We start from the raw sequence: 20,338 nt of genomic DNA, 5'->3' as shown, positions 1-20,338 counted from the left end.
CTTCGTCTCCCACCTATGGCCCAGCTACAGGTCCCATTTCCCATCCACCATGTTTCCTCCTTTCCGCCCATGGCCTATCCCCTAGCCCCATCTCTCCACCCATTACTTGGGCACCTCCCTCCTGCTCACAATCTGCCCCCACCTCCCATCCATTTGCCTCAGGCCCAGCATTCCTCTTTCAAGTTTCTCCCTTGCTGACATGGGAAGGTAACTTAGGAGAGCATTTACCATACTGCAATCTGCCCTACATCACAGCTGGACCTGGGCTTTCACTTCTGGTAGCAGGAGGACATGAAAATTGGGCAACAAACACTATGGCAAGTGCAGTAGACACTGCAGTTACTGAAGCCACCTGACTGTCTGACAGGCAGTGACACTCTTGCAGGGGTCATAATTCAGCAAGGCCCTTTCCTGAGTCTGGGTAGGGCAGAGTGGATTGTGCTAGAGAAACAATGAACAGAACTCACTCAATCACATGCAAACTTCATTCTGAGACCCAAATTCAGCAATCCTGAGCTCACAGACAAGACCCCAGCTGCAGAATTCACATTGCCGCAGAATCAGACTCCGGGATCTTCAATTTTATTTAAAATTAAAATATTTTTAGCCTTTGTGGTTGTGACAAAAGTCTCATAAATGTGATCAAGTGTAATCAATACAGTAATGCCTGCCTGAGTCTTCAAAGAAACTGAAAGTATAGCTTGGAGAGGTGAGACCTGTCTTGTTCCTCTCTCTCAGACTTCATGGGCTCTATGATTCCACAGCTGTGGACTAACACATTTTGCCAAAATGCCTCAGAATTCAGTATTTTTCTCTCACATCCCCCATGGTGCTGCATCAGATGACTGACACCATGGTTTCTGTATCCCTGCCTGGCTGGGAACTGCCCACAACTGCCTCATGTTCCCCAGCTTTCCCACAGGGGCAGGAGCCAGGCTGCAGTGTATCAGGGTCCAGCGTGTAGCCAGGGGGTGGGGGAGCAAGAAGCCCAGCTCGATAGAAGCCCAGCCTGGAGATAGCTGACCAGTAAGGAGGAAGGGAGCAGAGCAGAGGACCCTGGAAAGTACAATGGAAACCCAGCTGTAAAAATAATCACAAGGCTCATCCCTGTGACCATCTTCAATTTGGCACTAAGGGGTGTGTGTATGTGGAGGGGGGTGAGCCATAAGGATGTGTATGTGGAGGGGGTGAAGCCATGGGGGGTGACCCTTAGGGGTATGGGAGGGCAGTTGAGCCATAGGATGTAAGGGAGGGTCAGTCATGGTGGATGGTGAGCTTTAGAGTTGTGCATGTGCATTTGTGAGAACTAGAACATGGGGGAGGAGAGGGACCTAAGTTTTGGGGGCATGTATTTATGGCATTGCTCCATCACCTGTGCCAGCCATACCATGTAGAAGGCACTCTCATAGGGCTGTGGGGACAGTGAATGAGCCCTGGGTAGGAGTGGCTTCCTTGCAGATCAAGTGCCACTAAAACTGATCTCTGGTCTGGCTGGATATTCACAGTTTGTCCATCACTGGCAGTCTTGTCACACCACTGAAGCTTTTGGCACTCATGTGATCACCACTAGTTCATGGCATTCCTTGGTACATGTGCTTCAGAATTAGCTGATCTTCCATCCTGACATGACCATGCCAAGATAACTGTCAAAACCAAACCCCTGCCCATTTCTGATCCTGTCCTGCCTCAAATAAGGAGCAAGTTGATGATGATGACAAGAATTGAAAACGTCAGTCCATGCTCTTCAGCCTTCCTCAGCGCCCATGTTTCACTTCCATACAATAAAACTGGTATAACCATAGTTCTATAGACCTACAGCTTTGTGGTAAACTTATGTCCCAACATTTCCACAGAGGTCACATGAAGGGCCCAAAACATGGCAGTAGCTTCTGCTGTATGAGTGTCCACGTCTTAGGAGCATCCTCCAGCACTGACACTACCCAAATATTTGACAGTTGTCACCTGCTCAATGTTCCACCAGACAGGTTAATACTGAGGTGGTTGTAATCTGGAGCTGGAGGCAGCTTGTTGGCAATGGCCAGAGGCCTAGTTAAGGCTAAGCAGCACTTTCTGTTTAGATGTACTGATAGCTCCACTTTAGTGTCTCTCTTGTTACAAATTTTGAGGTGAGCGCTCCAAAACAACTGCATTTCTGGCTCCCCTTTATGTAACAGCATTTCCCCAGAGCTGGCAAAGATCTAGCAGTACCAGTACAGGGCCAAAATTGTCTAGTGAATGCTCACACCTGCCCTCTCACTATCTTTCCCACATGCATAGCAGTTACAAAACTTTGTTTTGTGTGTGTGTGCACAGCAACCCACAGCAGGAATAGACACTGGGGTGGGGTCCATTTAAAGGAGTGAAAATGAAAAGACATTTTGGGGAGTGGAACTTGCTCCCAACTGTCCATCCCCTTGAGAGTGCCTTCTACATGGTGGGGCTGGCACAGGTGATGGAGCAATGTAAGCAAAAAGTCTCTAGCACTTGGAGTTCTGTAATTTTTCAAAAATCAAATCCTTCTAACACTGGATTCTCTAAAATACTTTAAGAAATGTCCAAAGATCCTTGGAAGCAAAAAACAGTGACCTGAAGGATGGGGCTCATTATTTGCTGCTTGCATCATCTTATTATTAGTTACACCACTAATTCTTCACTACTTGCTGTCTGCTGAAAACAAAATTGTTTTTCCTCAGCAATCAAATGACTGAGGCAAATTCTGGCCCAGCCACAGGCCTGAACTCCTCTGCAAGCTACAGGGGACGTGCTTGTGGCTGTGGGGGAGCTCAGCACTGGAGGGCTTGCTCTCATCTCTGACTGCAGGCATCCCACAAACACAACGAACAACTTCCCAACTTTCTCACTCTGCACTATTTGCATGTAGCCACTGGATTTATTTGTAGACAACAATAAATTAGTGAATTAAAGTGGAGATTAATTCCATTCCCCTAGCTTAGCCTTGCTATGCTTCATTCCTCCCTGCTGCACGGTGAGTTCTATAACAAAGGAAGGGGGTGGGTGCAGCTCCCCCTTCCTCCCTCCGCCCACAGCAGGGAGATGATGCTCAGGAGCAGCCCTGGTTATGATGAGAGTAGGGAAATCCGTTGGAGGGATTTCCTGCCAGTTGCATCCTGCCTCACAAAGGAAGAGCAAGTAAACTGAGTGGCCTTGAATGCAAGGCCACAGGTTTTGGAAACAGAGTGGGAGCTACCTACAGTTGCAGAATGGAGGCTGGAATTGAGAATAGATGCCAGGGGACAGACAGCTGCTGTTGTGAGGCCAGACCTACATGCAGAGATGCACCAGTTTGACTACAGGGAGAATTTGCTACTGAATTAAAACAGTGCAATTTGTGTCAAGATACTCTTAACACAGATTAAACCCTGTTTGTATCGGTTTAGCTTGTGTGGGTACATGTACAGGCGCAGGCAGAGATCAGCATCTGTTTGACTTAATCGGCTTTTAACTGATTTAATTAAACTGCTGCAACATGTGTGTGCAGAGCCACTGTGTGACCTGCAGCCCTGGTGGCAAGTCATGACACTGCCAGACAGTACAGGTAGGGGATGGACCAGCGAGCCAAGTGCAGCTCCAGCATGGAGCAGAGCACTGGTGTTCAGAGGAGGAGCCTCCAGCAAGGCCTTCAGGCCAGCAGAGACAGTGAGGTGCTGGCCCAGTTCACAAAGCATGGTGGCTGAGCTGGGTTAGGCTGTGTAAATGCATATGGTTAGGCCCCTGGGCCAAGGCAGAGTGGAGGAGCTGGGGCCCGGGGTTGGCTGGGGCAGTGTGAAATTAGGCCAGGTAGTGCAGAGTAGTATCAATAGGGTACAGGGAGACTGCTCTGGAAGCACGTGTATCATTCCTGTTCCATTAGAGAACTTGCACTGCCCCCTCCTCTCCAAACACCATAGCCTATCCCCATCCACCATCACCCCGCCCCCTCCACACTGCTGCCTCTCCCCAAGGGCTGGTGGAGTTACAGGAGGACGATACTGCTCCTCTTGGGCATGATTTCCACAGGAAGGGATTGATTCCATTTGTACCTACTAGCCAAGTGCTATCCCCTGAGAATAGAGCACTGGCTGTGGCTCCAGGCAGGAAGAATCCGATAGACTTGCTGTGTGTTCTGGGGCTGGATTCCATCTCAGTCAGCTGACGTCAGCCCCCGCCAGACTGCCTGTGCTCCAGGAGTGGGGCAGGGGTAAAGCACGATATCCCATCGGAGGGGCCTGGCGCTGCTCTGCTAGTTGCTCCAGGACCCAGAGGCAGGGGCTGGAGGAGAACGCTCTCATTCCAGAAGGGGCTGGATGACTGCTCTCTGCGGCTGTCAAGCCTACAAAGAGGAGACGTTACTGAAACTCTCAGGTTGCAGGTGACCAATCCCACCATTCAGCATGGTCAACAACCAACCAATGAGCACAGGGCAGGGTGGAGAACAAGAGTAGAGACCCTTACTGCAGCAACATCGACAGCTGCGGAGCTGTCTCCCCTCACGGCCTCTGGTGACATGGGCTTCCCGCCTAATGGGGTCCCAGCCTCTGGTGACAGGAGCCTCCCCCCGCCACGGGAGTGCTGCCCAAGCCTTTGGCATGTCCCTTTTGCCATGAACCTCTGATGCTGTAGTACCTGCCATCTCCTGCTCAACAACTTGCATTCTCTCCTGAGCATGTCTGTTTCCTGCAGCAGCTGAGCGCTGGTAATGCTCCATTGCTTCTGCAAAGTTCTGTTGTACTCCAAGGCCCTTCTCATAGCAAACACCAACATGATACCTGCTTTGGGAATCCTAGATGTAAACATACACACAGCAGTCAGGGAGGAGGGGGGTCAGGCTATTCAATTCAATTGATATGACATACATCTTTGGCAAATACAAAAAGAAAAACATTCCCAATCTAAAACCAACACCAATATCCATATAATACAATAACATGTCAATCAGAACTTAAAAAACCTCTCTTCTTCAAGACAATGCTAAAAGGGCAAAAATTGCTATCGATTTCATTACTATCAGGGATTGAGAAAATACTAAAAACATTATCTTCTGAGATAGTGATAAAAATTATTTATTATACAAAAGAGGTAAAATCCAGCATGCTTTCAAAAGCTGGAAAATTCTACAGTGCAAAAGATAATGAGGTAAATCTTCCAACACTCCAGATTTACATGGGCAAAAACACAGACATAAAGGAACTTTTCCATATTTACCTTTAAGGACAGCAGTTTCCATGGTGAGAGATCTTTACTGAATATATGCCTTACGTAAATGAGGATTTGATAATTCATTCAAATATGGTTAAAAAGCATGGACTGTCTTCAAAATAGAAAACCAAAAGGCAAACTAGGACTCATGACTCCTACTAGATCATCTTGTTGGGTAATATCTGTCACTCTCTTGTTGTACATATACTCTCCCTCATCCATCCATCCATCCATATATGATTATGTTGATTAAAAGATAGCAATAATAACTGAGTGTGACAGGGTGGACTAGGCCCAGAGGCCCCCCTGTTAGAGGCTTCAGGGTCCTGCCACATCCGTCCCAGGAAAGGAGCAGTAGAGAGGCCCTCCAAACGGTCTAGAGGGACAGTGCAGGAATGAAAGAGGCTAGAGGGAGTAGCCAATCGGGGCCCAAGAGGGCCATATAAAAGGAGCTCCATAGCCAGCGACAGGCATTTCTTTGCTGGAGCTAGATGAGCGCAGATGGCACTCCTGGCTGGCCAAAGGGAACTGCAGCACCACAGACAGTTCAGTGCTGGCAGGGACCTGGGGAGCAAGGAAGAGCATTGGCTGGCTGCTAGGCCTGAATGTAAAAGAGCCCTGAGCTAAGGGTGAAGCTTTGGTAAAGGCTGGGGCCATGGGGAAGTGGCCCAAGGAATTGAAAGCAACATAGTTAAAGGGACATGGCAATGTGTGGCTGCTATTCTTAGGGTCCCTGGGCTGGGACCCAGAGTAATGGGTGGGCCCAGGTCCCCCCGCCCCTGACAGGCCACTGGTAAATTGGTCTACAATCCTCAGAAGGGGAAAAGAACTACTTAGTGGCCTGGCTGGAGAGCTGGGGCCAGAGTAGATCAAGAGAGTGAAACCATTGTCTCCAGGGATGAAGCCCTGGGGGTACAGCCCAATACCAAGGCTGGGACTGGTTTAAAGACTGCAGACACACCCAACCAGAAGGGGTGCTCATGAGAGGTGGGTGCCATGCTATTACAGTGAGTAACAGAAAACCACAATCTAGTTATAATAAATTTGAAAGTCTTATACCATGGAAATATGGAGTATACAAACTATTCCTCAATTTCCTGGAGGAACAAAGATAGGGCAATCTATAATCTGGAAGAGTACAGACTCTTGACCAAAATTTAAGAAAAGCAATATAAGATCTATTATAGGATCAGATTACATGAAAGGGGAACTGACAACCTATAGTAAACACAGGAGAGTCCAAGTCTTGAGGCTTCTTTTTGCTCCTCTATCATTCGCCCTCTCTCTCCCAGACTGTTACTTACTCCTCTGAGCATCTCTTGAGACGGAATTTCTGTCAGATACCTCCAGTCTGTTCCTTTTATCATACCTTGCTAAACAATTTGATTGCTCCCCCCAGCTTCTAGGCCTATGCTGAAGGAACAAACCAAACACCTGGCTCAAGCAAACATACAGATTGCATAAGTAAGCACCCAGAAATTGGGATACCAGAGCTAAGGGGGCATGTGCAGCCCTATGTATGTCCCCTTGTCCATGAGCACAGCAATCATTAATGCACGGTCACACACAAAGGGTGCTTGTCCCACAAGACACCTTGCCTCCTGCACAGAGGACACATTGAATTGTGAGGATTTACAGAGTCCTATAAAGCTGTAGTGAGTGGCAACTCACAAGCAGCCCACAGCTCTGACTCAGCGGCCACAGCTCCCCACTGGCAACCTAAGCACTATAGCTTGCATGCCTGTCACACAATGGACAACCACACTATTGCTCAGTCAAGTCTAAAAGAGGATTGTGAGGAACTTCAGGAGATCAAATGAAGCTAAGCAAATAAGTAACAAATAGGGACAATCTGAATTATCCAGATCCCAGACTTACTGACTGGCTCTAAATAAACTGTAATCTCTTGAGTAAAAGACCTGGGGGTGTCACCGTGAACAGCTCACTAAAACCACACCTAAGTCAGCACTATTCTGGATAGATATGCAGCTCTGGGCAGCCCATCCCAGAGATCTCGAAGGAAGAGAGGAGGCCTAGCGATGGGCCCTGCAGAGAGGGGTTGGAAAAAGTAGGGTTGCTTAGTACTGGTAGTTGTGTAAGGGACAGGACAGAAACATACAGAAGAACCAGTGCGCTAGAGATGATCCCTAGGGCTCTATTTATCCTCTCCTAATGGAAGAACAAAGGGATACTTACTGGGTACGTCTATGCTGCAATTGAACACCCACGGCTGGACTGGGTCAGCTGACTTGGGCTCCCAGGCTCAGACTATGGGGCTGTTTAACTGCAGTATAGATGTTCGGGCTCAGGCTGGAGCCTAGGCTTGGGATTCTGTGATGAGGAAGGGGCTGTCACCTCCAGTGTGAGATGGGTGAGGCTCCAGCTGTGAGCTTGGGCTGTCAGCCACAGGGTGATGGGGCTCCAGCTGTGTGTGCCGCATACTGCACCACTTTAGTGGGTGGAAGTGCTCCAGGTGAGGACACACATCACTGACAGAAGGAGCACATGTGGGCATGAACCACTGCTTTAATTACTGTGGTGGCTGTATTTTGACTTAATTTTGTAGTGTAGACACGCCCAGAGACACTGTTTTTATGGTTCATTACAACAGTTGGTAACACACCCTTCTGCCGGCTAACCCTTAACTGCCCACTTAATTTTAAGTGGTCTCCTACAGCATGTATGAATCACTTACACTTAACAATCTGTCCCATCTTGTATTTAGCTTGGACACTTTGGTTACCTTCTCCTTATCTGAAGAAGAGCTCTGTGATGCTCAAAAGCTGGTCCCTTCTACCAACAGAAGGTAGTCCAATAAAAGATATTACCTCACCCATCTCGTCTTTCTAATATCCTGGGACCAACACAGCTACAAAAACACTGCAAACATTTAGAGAGAATCTCATTTCCAGCAATCCTGGCTCCTGGCCTTTGAGCTCAATTGAGAAGTCCCAGTGAGCCCATGACCTGAGCAATTATCCCCTTCTGCAGGCACAGAAAGCACTTACCCCATTCTTGGCCGCCAGCCACAGGTATTTCAGAGCCCTCTGCTTTGCAGACTGCAGTCCCTTCATGTAGAGCACCCCAAGGTAGGCCTGTGCCTGCAGCAAAACCACACAGCACAAATCACTAGGGATTATCTGTCTTTATTATAGATCATGCCCATCACCATGGTATCTGTGTGCTTAGAGACTCACTCCCTGTGTGGTGTCAAACCATGGGCTCCAGTGCCACAGGCAAGATGTTCACCAGCAGACTGGAGGGAAGAACATCCTCCCTGATGCACAGCCCATGGAAGAGGTTGTCCTGAGAGGATAAACCTGGGTCTCTGTCATGGAAAAAATGAGGAAGCCATAAGTGTATAAAAAAAGGGCAAAAGGCTCCAAAGCAGAATGCTTGGAGGTAAATACCCTATACTTTGCAATAAAACCCCTGCACTAACACCCAGGTTATGCTTTCATACTCACTGCCCTAGGCAAACAGAGCCACATGTGTGCATGACAATGGAGGAATCCTGACCACGAACTGTTACCCCAAAGCCTACAGACTGTCACTCATACAGTAGCTGTGCGTGTTTGAACACCGCCAGCATGGAGTGCTCCACACAACGCACAAGCTCTGAACTTTCTGGGCAGCAGTGTCCCTGGGGCTGGCATATACTGTTCCTATATACTGCCATGTCCTCCCCTATCTGAAGATATGTATGAGGGAGCAGAGTCCCAAATACAATTCGGTGCCTGCCATAGAATCACCACTTTGTTAAAACTCCAAACTAGTAGAAAAGGAGGGAAGGGAGCGTAGATCCATGCAGGTTACTCATGTCAGAGAGCCACAGTTACTGGGTAAGTAACTGTTCTTCCTTCAAGCACAGCCTGCAGGAATCCCTCCTTTTGGGGATTAGCAAGGCTTAATGAGGCGAGGTTTAGGAGTCTCAGTTGAGAGTTAAGATTGCAGGTTGGTTTAGGTCCTAGAGGCTAAATCTGGTGAACTTGGCCAGGGTCATGTGTGGCTGGAACTCCAGATAATAACCTTGCATGATTCAGAAGAGGACGCATTTCGAAAGCATGCTGTCTGGTGGCATGTGCTCTCTTTCTAGTACTGGGATCCTAGCTACTTCTTAGCAAGAGAGTGCACAATGTAATCTCCCTGGAAGGAGTCTGTGTGGAACTTTACTGACCCCTTGTACTATTCCCAGGCGCTACAATAATCCAAGTTATTTATGAAACCCCTTCATCCTGTTCAGACAGTTGGTATGTCTGCACTAGCGACTGTACATGCATACATGCACTTGGTTGTGCCATAACCCTATTGTCCACACCTAAACCTCACAATCACATCTGAAGGCGAGTAAAAGGCAAGTATAAGGCTAGCACCATTGAGGGCCATGGGTAAGTACACGCTGCAGGCTGTGGCATAGCTCCATACGACTGCCAGTTTGCAGTATGGATAGGGGTAATAGTCCTCCCCCTCCATTCCCACAATGAACTGAACTCTTTTCTTCCTGACGCTTACCCAATCTATAAAGGTCCTGGTCCCCCCGTTTTCACCAGTAGTAGTGAGCTGCACTAACCATATCAGAACAGCTTCCTGGTGCACTTTACAGATCAATCCAGGTGAAACTGGATCCTGCTCCAAGAGCAGCCACTTGGTCCAACAACCACACCTGGATGTCAATCAACGTGTGGTCGGAGTACACCATCTTCCACAATGTCACCTGGAGCGGCAGAAACATGCACTGTACCAGGAAACATCATGGAAGTAGGACCAGGCAGGCATTCAGCAGACTCCGGCCTAGTGCCTGGAACGTATCAAGCTCTTGAGTTCAAATGCAAGAGGGCTAAAGACAAGGACAATCATTCCAGGAGGGTTCGCTGTACATGCCCCTTCTACAAGGAGCTTGTCAGGATGCTGTCATGGGCTCCTAGTACAGAGTCTGGAGTGGCTCACAATCCTCTCCTCCATCTCCCCAGCCTCCTTGTCTGTCAGGATGCTGATGAGGGCAAGTGCAAGGAAGCAGCAGGGACCACGGACGATGTCCTGGAAGACCCAGCAGATGAGGAGCATGTTGTTCTGCGCCACCTGGATGAGCCAGTTAAGGAAGTCCCCCAATCAACCCAAAGTTGACCCTGCATGGCGGCAGGAACCAGAACCCCAGGCTGGTAAAGTACAACAGCCTTCCACCCTCTTCATGAATCTCCCCTCTTACTCCATTGCTGCAATCCTGATTTTAAGATCAAAGGCATTTGCAGTACTGTGCACTGACTTTTCCTCCATGGATACTATGCCATGCATTACTACATCTGCAAGTTTGAACTGTCATGCTGAAATCATGGCACTGTCATGCCCTGGCCTCTCACACAAAACTTCCAACTTTCTCTCCTCCATCCAGGCCACCCCACCCTGACAGTTATCAATCAATGATTTTACTCATTTCTGATAAATAACTATTATGCATTTGGCTACAAGTTTTTCTTAAAAAGAGATTATTAAAGAAAAACACTGCTCCTGTGTCTGTGTGTTTCTCAGCCAGTGGTAAGGTTGCAATGGTCCCAGCACTGAGAAGACTGGGAGATGGGAGTGGGTGGGTTACACAGCTCCTGACTGGGGAAGGGAAAGTTGTAGAAAACGTATAGTTGGTTGTCTAAAGTTAGACACAGCTGTCTTTTGTCCCCTGGGAGATTACACAGTTTCAGTGCTTCTCCCACCCCACTGATCTTACTGCCCCTTTACAAGTAGGAGACAAGCAGACAGGGCCGGGGAGTTAGGTTCGAGAAAGAAGGGAACAGAACACAGTTGTAGAAAACTTTTGTTGTCTGTAGTAAAATTAGTCACAGCAGTCCTTTCTTCTTTGGCAGATTACAATTTTTTTACCATCCCTGAAGTCTGGGCTCTCTCTGCACTAAGGCATGCTGCACAAGCTGGGGAAAAAGGGAACAGGAGGATATGGTCTGGTAGTTGGATAAACACAGTGCAGGGTCCCTTTGCAGAGGAGAGGTGAGGGGCTTGCAGTGCTTGTCAAGCTGTCCTGCAGTGACTCAAGACCATGAGTACCAACCTCAGGGAAGACTGTTAAGAAAATGGACACAAACCCCACATTGGTTTTGAGTTCTCTACTTAGATTTCACCACTCAAGTGTGAACTCCTCAAGAACGATAACCTAAACTACAGCTTTAACATGGAGTTACAGACAGTCCCCTTGGGTGCTCTGATCTATCTTGCTACCCGAAGCCTGCCTTTGTGACAGATGGTCCCTTACACCAAAGATCACAGCAATATTCAGGTTATATCCAATCTCAAAGGACCAGTCACTTACCGTGGTCAATTGCACATTCAATTCAATTTCACACTGAAGACAAAGCTTGTAGCCACTCCTATAATAAACTAGCTAAAGATTTATTAACTATTAAAAGGAAATAGGAGCGTTATTCAAAAGGTTAAACATATACATAAAAATCAGTTCCAATCTTAAGTTTCAAAAAGTAACAGAAGCTTCTGTAATAAGCAAGCTCTATGTGTTCTTTTGGGCTAACCCAGGCCAAACACTGGGGATCTTTTGTTTATGCTTAGTAATCCTTGCCCCTCGGAAACTAAGCAGCATAAAAGATACAGTTCCTCCTTGTTAGTGCTTTTATTCCTTCCCCACTTCTGCTTTAAGTTGCAAATTTGGCTGTTGGAAGGAATTCACTTGTTTGTCTCCCCTTCATGGGGGAGGAAGGGGGCAGAAAAAGGCAATCAACAAAGTCTTTTGTCCTCTGATGTTCCAAAGTAGTTCATCAGGCACTGATGGGCAACAGGTAACACCTCTTGTTGGAAACTATTTCACACTCAGTGTCTCTTTCCTCCTCTTTCCTCTTTGGTGATTTACATACAGAGCAAACTACCTGAAGGGGGATTCTAAAGAGGATGAAGCTCAGCTGTTCTCAGTGATGGCAGATGACAAAACAAAAAGTAATGCTCTCAAATACCAGTGGGGAGGTCTACATTGGATATTAGGAAAAACTATTTCACTAGGACAGTGGGTTACCTAGGGAGGTAGTGGAATCTCCTTCCTTAGAGGTTTTTAAGGCCCAGCTTGACAAAGCCTCTGAATAGGATGATTTAGTTGGGATTGGTCCTGCTTTGAGCAGGGGGTTGGGACCACATGACTTCCAGAGGTCTCTTCCAACCCTAATCTTTTATGAGTCTATGAAACACTTAAACATTACCTTAGAACAGAGGGTACAGGTATTATAAGTGAGATTAATGCAAGCAGCAACTTAAAAGCATTTAATAAAGTCTGAAAACTAAACACATTCTTATAATTCCTAATACCTATTTTAACAGTATCAACACACTGGTAGAGCCAAACTGGTTCCAGCTATATTTGATCAGTGTTCAGTTGAGACCTACGGGCCTTGGCACAAGCTGGTGCCTGGTCCGCCAGCATCACAGTGCTGATTTGAAACACCAGGGAACCAAAGTGACTGGGGCTTTAGGAAAAATACAGGTAGGCTGATGAACTGATTGGTTTGGTAGAAACTGGAGGACACCTTTGATGGATTTTAGGGTGCGAGCATAGGTATCACCTTGTCCTTAGAGGGCACCACATAGGTGGGTGAACCAGTAGTGCCTGTATCTCAGACTTTCCAGGCCAATGTGATTTCCAGAAGGAATTCAGTCTTCAGTGCGAGAAATGATGATACCCTGACAATGACTGGGGCGGAGTGTCACATTGATGTCCCAGTATGGAGGTGGTTCCTGAAGAAGTCAGAATGTTATAACTGTAGGTGAGAGACATGGTAAAGTACTGTCTGATGGGTGGAAGGATGAAATCTCAGTGGGTCAAACAGCATCTGGCTCAGACTCAGGGCAGGATGCAGAATCTGGCTTTACCCATGAGACAGCAGATCCAGGCTGGACCAAAGAATCCAGCAGATTGGAAAAGTCCATATTGGGAAGAGACCAGCACCGTTGCCTGGTCCACTGCCTGGCAACGAGGACTGGGGGCTGCCTGGTTTCAGTCCAGGAGGAATGGGTCTGCTAGAGACCCAGGGCTGTTTCTGCCCCAGGAGCAGAGCTGGCTGCAGGTGGCATTCTGTGCTATTGCACCAGAGTGGCTCCCCATCCCAAGATCTGAGCACTGGTTAGTGAATGTCTGAGCACTCCCTGCTGTGGCAACATCCCAAGCAGCTCTCTGCCCAGAAAAGGTGAGAAGTGGTGAGTCTGATGTGATGATGGACACACCATCATGTGATGTGAGCCAGCTGAGACTGAGGCCACGTCTACACTACAGCATAAAATTGAAATTATTAAAACCGGTTTTATAAAACTGGTTTTATAAAATCGATTTTACGCGTCCACACTAGGGCACATTAATTCGGTGGTGTGCGTCCATGGTCCTAGGCTACCATCGATTTCCGGAGCGGTGCACTCTGGGTAGCTCAGTAAAAGAATGAGACCAATAACTTTGATTTCCGTCCACACTAACCCTAAATCAATATAATAATATCGATTTTAGGGTTACTCCTCTCGTTGGGGAAGAGTACAGAAATCGATTTTAAGAGCCCTTAAAATCGATTTAAAGTGCCTTGTAGTGTGGAGGGGTACAGCGTTAAATCGATTTAACGCTGTTTAAATCAATTTAACGCTGTAGTGTGGACCAGGCCAGACACTGACCTCTGGCAGTGAGACCTGCCCTTTGCCTTCTGGTTGCCTTTGTGCAGATTGTTGTTGGGGGTCTCTGCTTGGCAGCTGAAAGGGGCATGGAATATAAAAGGCTCCTGGTCAGAATCCACAGTTCGGGACCAAGACCTTGACATCAACTCCTGGATGTTTGAAATTGGGGAGGAGCCCCCTTTGAGGGCCCGTCGACAGCTGGCTCCTCCAGCCTCTCTCCTTGTTTGAGCTTAGTAAAGGCCTAATCCAAGGGGAATCAATGATGACAGAAAAGGCACTGAGTGTGCATGTCCACCATAGGCCTAGCACCATAGTGGGAGCAGGGGGCTTGGACTTACCTGAACAAAGAGCTGCACACTGGAGTGGGGAAAGCTCACCACAACTCTGACACACAGGAGCCAGAAAAACCTAGCATAGTGCCAAACCCCAAGGCTTCTACACGCCTAAAAATACAAGGGCAGGAACAAATCTTGCTGAGGTGATGCTAACGTGTCACTGCAGCTAGCTGACTCTGGCATGCCGGTATACTGGGGGCGGGGGTAGCAAGGACACAAGCAGGGTTTCCCCAACCCCATGGACACTGCCCTACAAAGGACCCAGTATTGTGCAGAGGGGGTTCCCTGGTGGCTCCATGCTACTCAAACGCTCAGCCTTAGCAATAATTCATGTGCTATAGAAACTCACCTCCACTAGCCCTGCTGCTGCTGCCTGCTCTAGCAGAGTCACAGCCTTCTGCACATTAGCCCCTTCAGCTTTGAGCCCATGGCGTAAAAGGAACTTGGCATAGCGGTACTGGGCCATGGGGTGCCCGTTGCTGGCTGCACGATGGTAATAGAGAGCTGCCTGGAAACAGAGAAACACCATCACGAGTGCCCGGAGGTATGTGTGCCAGGCTGTATTGTCCCAGGCATCGTTGTGAGGAGGCTGCCACTCTCCAATACTTACCCAGACTGGCAAGGACACCATAGCATGCATCTGCATCCAAACCCTCTTGCCGGTTCTCATCACAAGCTATGCATACTCCCCCAGGCAGCCATTAGCAGAAATACCCTCCTTACCTGTGCAGCCTCCTTTATACTCAGTGCCCTGCAGATCCCAGACATGCACCAGATTTAGTTGGGGAATGGTCCTGCTTTGAGCAGGAGGTTGGACCAGATGACCTCCTGAGGTCCCTTCCAACTCTGATATTCTATGATTCTATGAAACATAAGACTATTCGGGTGAGACTCTGCTTCTCAGGTATGATCGTCAGGGAGAGAACGGACTATGGGAGACATGCAGCCTCTCCCCAAGTGTGCACTATCCCTCAAGAACAACCCAACCCCAAGCACACAAGCACATGCCTGCACCACTGCCCTGTACACAATCATACCCATCCTGCCATCCAAATGCCATCACATTACAGCTCTGTGCTAGCTGCAGCAACTGCTCATGTAGGAGAGTGAAAGTAGGGATGTGAGATGATTGGCAGCTGGGGACTGTACCCATTCCCTCTTTTCCTAGCCACAACTCCTATTCCATCGGGGGTGGCATAGGGCCAGCTACACCAAAGATTCTTCTATGCTTTGGGACTGACACAATGCCCAACTAAGCTGGTTTTGCAGTTCCTTTGCACCAGCTGAGTGGCACAAAATAGCCACAGCAGGGGCACTCCTATGAACAATGCTTCCCTAGGTTCAAGATGTGGATCTCAGTGCACCTACACAAAGCTGCTGGGAGGTGGTCCAGGCAGGACATGGTTCCTGCACATGTGGTGGTGTTTTACATATGTACCATATGGTAACAGGATTCCCCAGTACTCTCCCAGCCACTACTAATGCTGCATACATCAGTGTATGGAACAGGGCCTGGGAAGGTATGTTTGAAAAAGACAGGGCTGCAAAGGAGCCCAGTCTTCTCCCATGAGGGGCAGTCTTCCCAAGGCACCCATGCCATTAAAGCCTACACTGGCACACATGCAGCCTTAGCTTTAGCATTTCCCAATGGGAAGGTGTTTGACTCTGCAGCCCTAACCTTCCCTCCTAGGAGTTTCCTGGCTGGAATAATGAATATTTTGCGTTTATGTGTACAATACCTCCCACTAGAGCCCTGCAACAGGACGGGAATCCTGCAGGTCCTGTAGGACACGCTGCCATAATAGCAGGAGTGGGATAAAAATTCAAAGAACAATGCGGGAGCGGGTGGTAGTGGGTACTGCAGGGCGGGATGGGCAGGATTAAAAAAACAGTCCTCCATCACCACAAACATAAACACCCCAGCCAGCAGTGGCTGCTCTCTGGCTACCAGCTCTGAAGTGCAGCAGTACAGAAGTAAGGGAGAGCCCCCATTGCCAACCTATGTCTGGAGATGGCAGGGCGTGAGGGCCTTCCATCCCCTTAACATGATAATACAGTGGCTCTTCAGCCATTTGCATGGAGGGATAGAAGTTTCTAATCCCTTTGCATGGGGATGGGAAGACACAGGGGCTGCTCATCCCTTCACAGGCGTGCATGAGGACTCTAAGCTTTCTGTATGGGCGATTTGGGCTGGTTGGATGGTCCCCATTCCATTGCAAGAGGATGTAGGGAGTGGGTGGGTGCCAGTGGGGAAACATCTGCTGACAGCAGCACATCCAGCCATTGCTGGGACAATTTTAGAGTCCTGCAGAGGGACTGGAATTCCACGGGTCCCACAGGATCCACTGGTATAATAGCAGGAGTGGGATACAAATTCAAGAAATAATATGAGAGTGGGTGGGAGTGGGTACTGCGGCTCTGAACAGTGGGATTAAAAAAATAGTCCCGTACAGGGATCTACTTCCTACCCCAGGATTTCTGAGGGCCCCCACACACACCCAAGTGTTGCAGGGTGCCCCTGCACTGACAGGCATTCACCGATGCACACTAGGGCATACATAGGATCAGCACCTTGCTCCCTGAGGCAAGGGACTTTGGAGCAAAGTGTCTCACAGGCGCTCCCTCCCAATCACTGCTCCTACTCATGCTGTGTGGAACAAGGCTAATAGCGCTCCCCCAGCCTCCTGGTAGTACAGGGATGTGTGTGTGTGTATGGCTCTGCATGCCACCAGGTACCTTTGCCAGGTCTTTCTCCGTGCCTCTGCCATGCTCATAACACAGGCCCACGTTAAACTGGGCTTTGCTGTAGCCCCGATCTGCTGCCAGCTTGAAGCAGGAATAGGCTGCCCTGTAGTGGCCATCACTCACACTCTCAATCCCTGGGGAGGGAACAGTGCATGTTCAGCAAAGCAGCACAAAGGCAGCAGGCAGGACAGGGTCATGGAGCTCATCATGCCCCACCCATGGCAGCTGGCCTCACTGCACCCTGCCAAGTTTGCTAACTCTTGGCCCCGCCCCACCTCAAGCCATACAGTTTAGGAGGTGGGAGGGACCAATGACCCGACCCTATGTTGGGGGAGGGATTCTCTGGCCTCATCACCAGCCTCTCCAATGCTCCAGGTTCCCTGTCATTTCATTTCCCAGAGTTCATTGCAAAGCAGGGTGAATGCCAGTAAGAGGTGGTACAGAAGAATCTGAAAAGCCTGACAATGGTTGCAGGAACCCCACCCTCTGGACAGGTAATGGGACCGTGACAACAGACAACTCACACAAACAACACCTGGGAACCATTACTAGTGCTGCAGATTCCATAGACTAGAATAGCAAGAGGCTTCCCATTTGAAATCCTCCAAAAAGGAGAGGGTGTGTGGGTGTCTCTGTCTCTATTCCTGCTATCTGCAGTTTAGGACACAATGAAGCCTGGTCCACGTTACCAAGGATATTGAGCGCAATGGAAACGCTGACCCGGAACACCTGCTGCAGCTGGGTAGCTGCTTCCTCCAGGCGTTCCTGCTGTGCTGGCTTCCCCTGTAGAGTGGAAAATGACAGCCCCTAGGAGAGAAGAGGAGTGTTAGCAACCCCCCTAAGTCTCATGACAGCTCATGTCATGGCTGCCAGAGCACCTCCCTCACATTAGGGCCACATTATACCAAACTAGAGTGTCATGGCGTTTGTGCTTTAAGAGGTGACAAAAACCTCCCCACCAGCCCCATCAGGCCAAGGAGCTGTCTCAACACCCCCACCCTTCTCAGCACCCTCAGGCCAGGGAGCTGGATCAAAGCATCCCCAACCTGAAACAGGATCCTCAGGCCAGGTAAGCCACCTCAACACTCTCCTAGCCCACCCAAATAGCCCCTGCAAGCCAGAGGTTGCAGCTCAACATTTCCTGGGTTCCATGCAGGCTCCTCAGACCGGGCTAGCAGCATAGATGTTCCCCCAGCGCAGTGCCATCTAGACCATTCTCCAACCCAGGGCAGACCCCTCAGGCCAAGAGAGCGCTGTGCCCCCTCTTACTCAGCAGCAGCTCCAGAATCCAGGAGAGCCCTGAAAAGGCAGTCAGTAACTCTCCCATACAAAAATACTACCCGCTCCTCCCCTTCCCAGATCAAGTTCAGCAGCATAGGCAGCATCTCCCTACAGCAAACATGGAACAGCCCATTTCCTGGTACTCTAAATCATTCAAACTTAAATAGCCTGTCAGCTAAATAAATCCTTCCCCATTGTCCTTGTTTAAGGCTTTTTCCTAACATCCCTGCTAATTAGCAGTATCTCCTAATTTGCCTTAGTCAGGAGTGGGAGGGACTCAGGCTCAGAGTAATTGATTCCTAGTATCTATAATACAGTCTGGTGCCACCAAGTGGCAGCAGTGCACACTTCAGCTAATTTCAGATTAGCTCCATGCTACTATTTACAATGCAGTTCTAATCAGGAGAGGAAGGATGGAGAGGCCCTTCTCATCCAGCAGGTTTGCTTTCCACTTGTCAGTCAGAGCAACCCTCAGCAAACAGAAATATAGGGATCTTTTCACTCCTGCAAGCCCTACAGAGCCAGCCCAGCCATGGAACAGGGAGCTGGGTCCATCCCTGTGGGACCTGTAGAACTAGCCCAGCAACAGAACAGGGAGTTGGGTCAATCCCTCAGGGCCCTGCAGAGCCAGCTCAGCCACAGGGGAAGGAAAAAATAGTGCAGAAGTATGTAATTAAAGACCATACAATAATACAGATACAGGAAGAGGTCTTGAACTAAGGCAGTCTTGATTCTGATATTTCCTAATTTTCTGTGCTTGAGTTTGCAACCTTAATGTTATTTGAGTGCACTTTGTGTGATATGTATGTACAATGGCGTCCTGATCAATGTTCCCTCTAATTTTTTACATCCATGTGTGGAATGAATTTTGTTATGTGCACCAATATGGAGGTGATGTGCAGCAGAGGTGGGGCTGAGTGGTTCAGTGTGGGAGGGGCTCAGGGCTGGGGCAAAGGGTTGGGGTGCAGGCTCTGGGGTGGGACCGGGGATTTGGGGTTTGAGGTGTGGGAGGGGGCTCAGGGCTGGATCAGAGAGTTCAGTGCAGGGGGGTGAGGGCTCCGATTGGGGGCTCTGAGGTGAGGCCAGGGTTGTGGGGCTTGGGGGTACAGGCTGCTATGGGGAGAGGTGCCTTTCCCCACTGTGACAGCTCTGGGGCTGGGCCATGGGAGAGGTGCTTCTCCCTGCCGCAGCCCTGCATGCCCCCTACCTCACTCTTCTCCAGGCCCCTGGCTGAGCACCTGCATGGCCCTTGATAGTCTGCAGGGCGGCTGTGCAGCTTAGGTCCTGATCCTGACTGGGCCCTATTGGTGGCACGTTCCCACAACACTAGTGGCATCCCTCCTAGGGAAGGATGCCACTACACACAATCTGCAGGATGCCACTACACACAATCTGTGGAAAGGGGGCAGAAGTGCCATAGCTATGACTCCTGCTCTGTGGCTAAGACTCTCCAGGGATATGGTGCATCAGCCAGGCTGTACTGGAAAGAGCACTGACTATGTGATTTGGGACAAGCTCCTCCTAATGCCAAAGACCCACAGAGAAACAAAGAGACTGTACCTGTACACTGCAGTAGGCTGGCCCCAGGCTGGTGCTGCAGCTCTCAGGGAATGAATGCTCCTCTGCAAGGAGAGATCAGAGTAAGGCATGGGCCTGAGACAGACCAGTAATCCTGCAACCCTTCTTCCTCCCTCTTCCACTCCACTCCACTCTGGAGAACTGGATCCTATCCCTGTTCTGCAACTGAGTTCTTACTGGATACCAGGCAAATCTCTGCAACCAAACTTTCACACTCATTGTGTGTTCCTCATTTCCTGGGTGCCCAACCTGAGCCCTTGGGTCTGATTTGCAGAAGCTCTGAGTACTCACAGCTGTAACTGAACTCAACAGGAGCTGTGCTTTGAACACATAAAGTGCTATGTAATGCTGTGTACTCTAAAAATAGGCATCCAAATTAATGAACACTTTTGACTTTTATCTTCCTGTGCCTCATCTGTAAAGCAGATATAATAACCCCTGACCGCCTTACAGGCATTGTGAATACAAACTGGAGTGTAAAGTGTTCAAACACTGGAGTGACAAGTGCCAGGAAGCAATGAATTCTGCTGTGTTCAGTGTGGGGTTTA

At 49.0% G+C, this 20,338-nt stretch overlaps 2 protein-coding genes across 2 annotated transcripts in view; one reads left to right on the top strand and one right to left on the bottom strand.

Annotated features, from left to right (window-relative positions):
- Positions 1–11,059, top strand: part of PCDH12 (protocadherin 12) — a 45,803-nt gene extending 34,744 nt beyond the window's left edge. The window contains exon 4 of the mRNA XM_030573982.1: positions 10,167–11,059. Within this exon, the coding sequence (XP_030429842.1) occupies positions 10,167–10,600 (434 nt within the window). The 3' untranslated portion in view covers positions 10,601–11,059. The remainder of the gene's footprint in view (positions 1–10,166) is intronic.
- LOC115656830 (DAP3-binding cell death enhancer 1-like) overlaps positions 13–20,338 on the bottom strand; it is a 35,582-nt gene continuing 15,256 nt past the window's right edge. Inside the window, 7 exon segments of the mRNA XM_030573984.1 lie at positions 13–4,330; positions 4,624–4,780; positions 8,205–8,297; positions 14,536–14,694; positions 16,923–17,065; positions 17,621–17,738; positions 19,773–19,834. Of these exon segments, the coding sequence (XP_030429844.1) occupies positions 4,146–4,330; positions 4,624–4,780; positions 8,205–8,297; positions 14,536–14,694; positions 16,923–17,065; positions 17,621–17,738; positions 19,773–19,834 (917 nt within the window). The 3' untranslated portion in view covers positions 13–4,145.

This window comes from Gopherus evgoodei, chromosome 8 (assembly GCF_007399415.2).
Source record: "Gopherus evgoodei ecotype Sinaloan lineage chromosome 8, rGopEvg1_v1.p, whole genome shotgun sequence".
NCBI classification, from domain to species: domain Eukaryota; kingdom Metazoa; phylum Chordata; order Testudines; family Testudinidae; genus Gopherus; species Gopherus evgoodei.
Note: the sequence above shows the minus strand (reverse complement) of the source record. Positions and strands in the feature narration are given on the sequence as shown.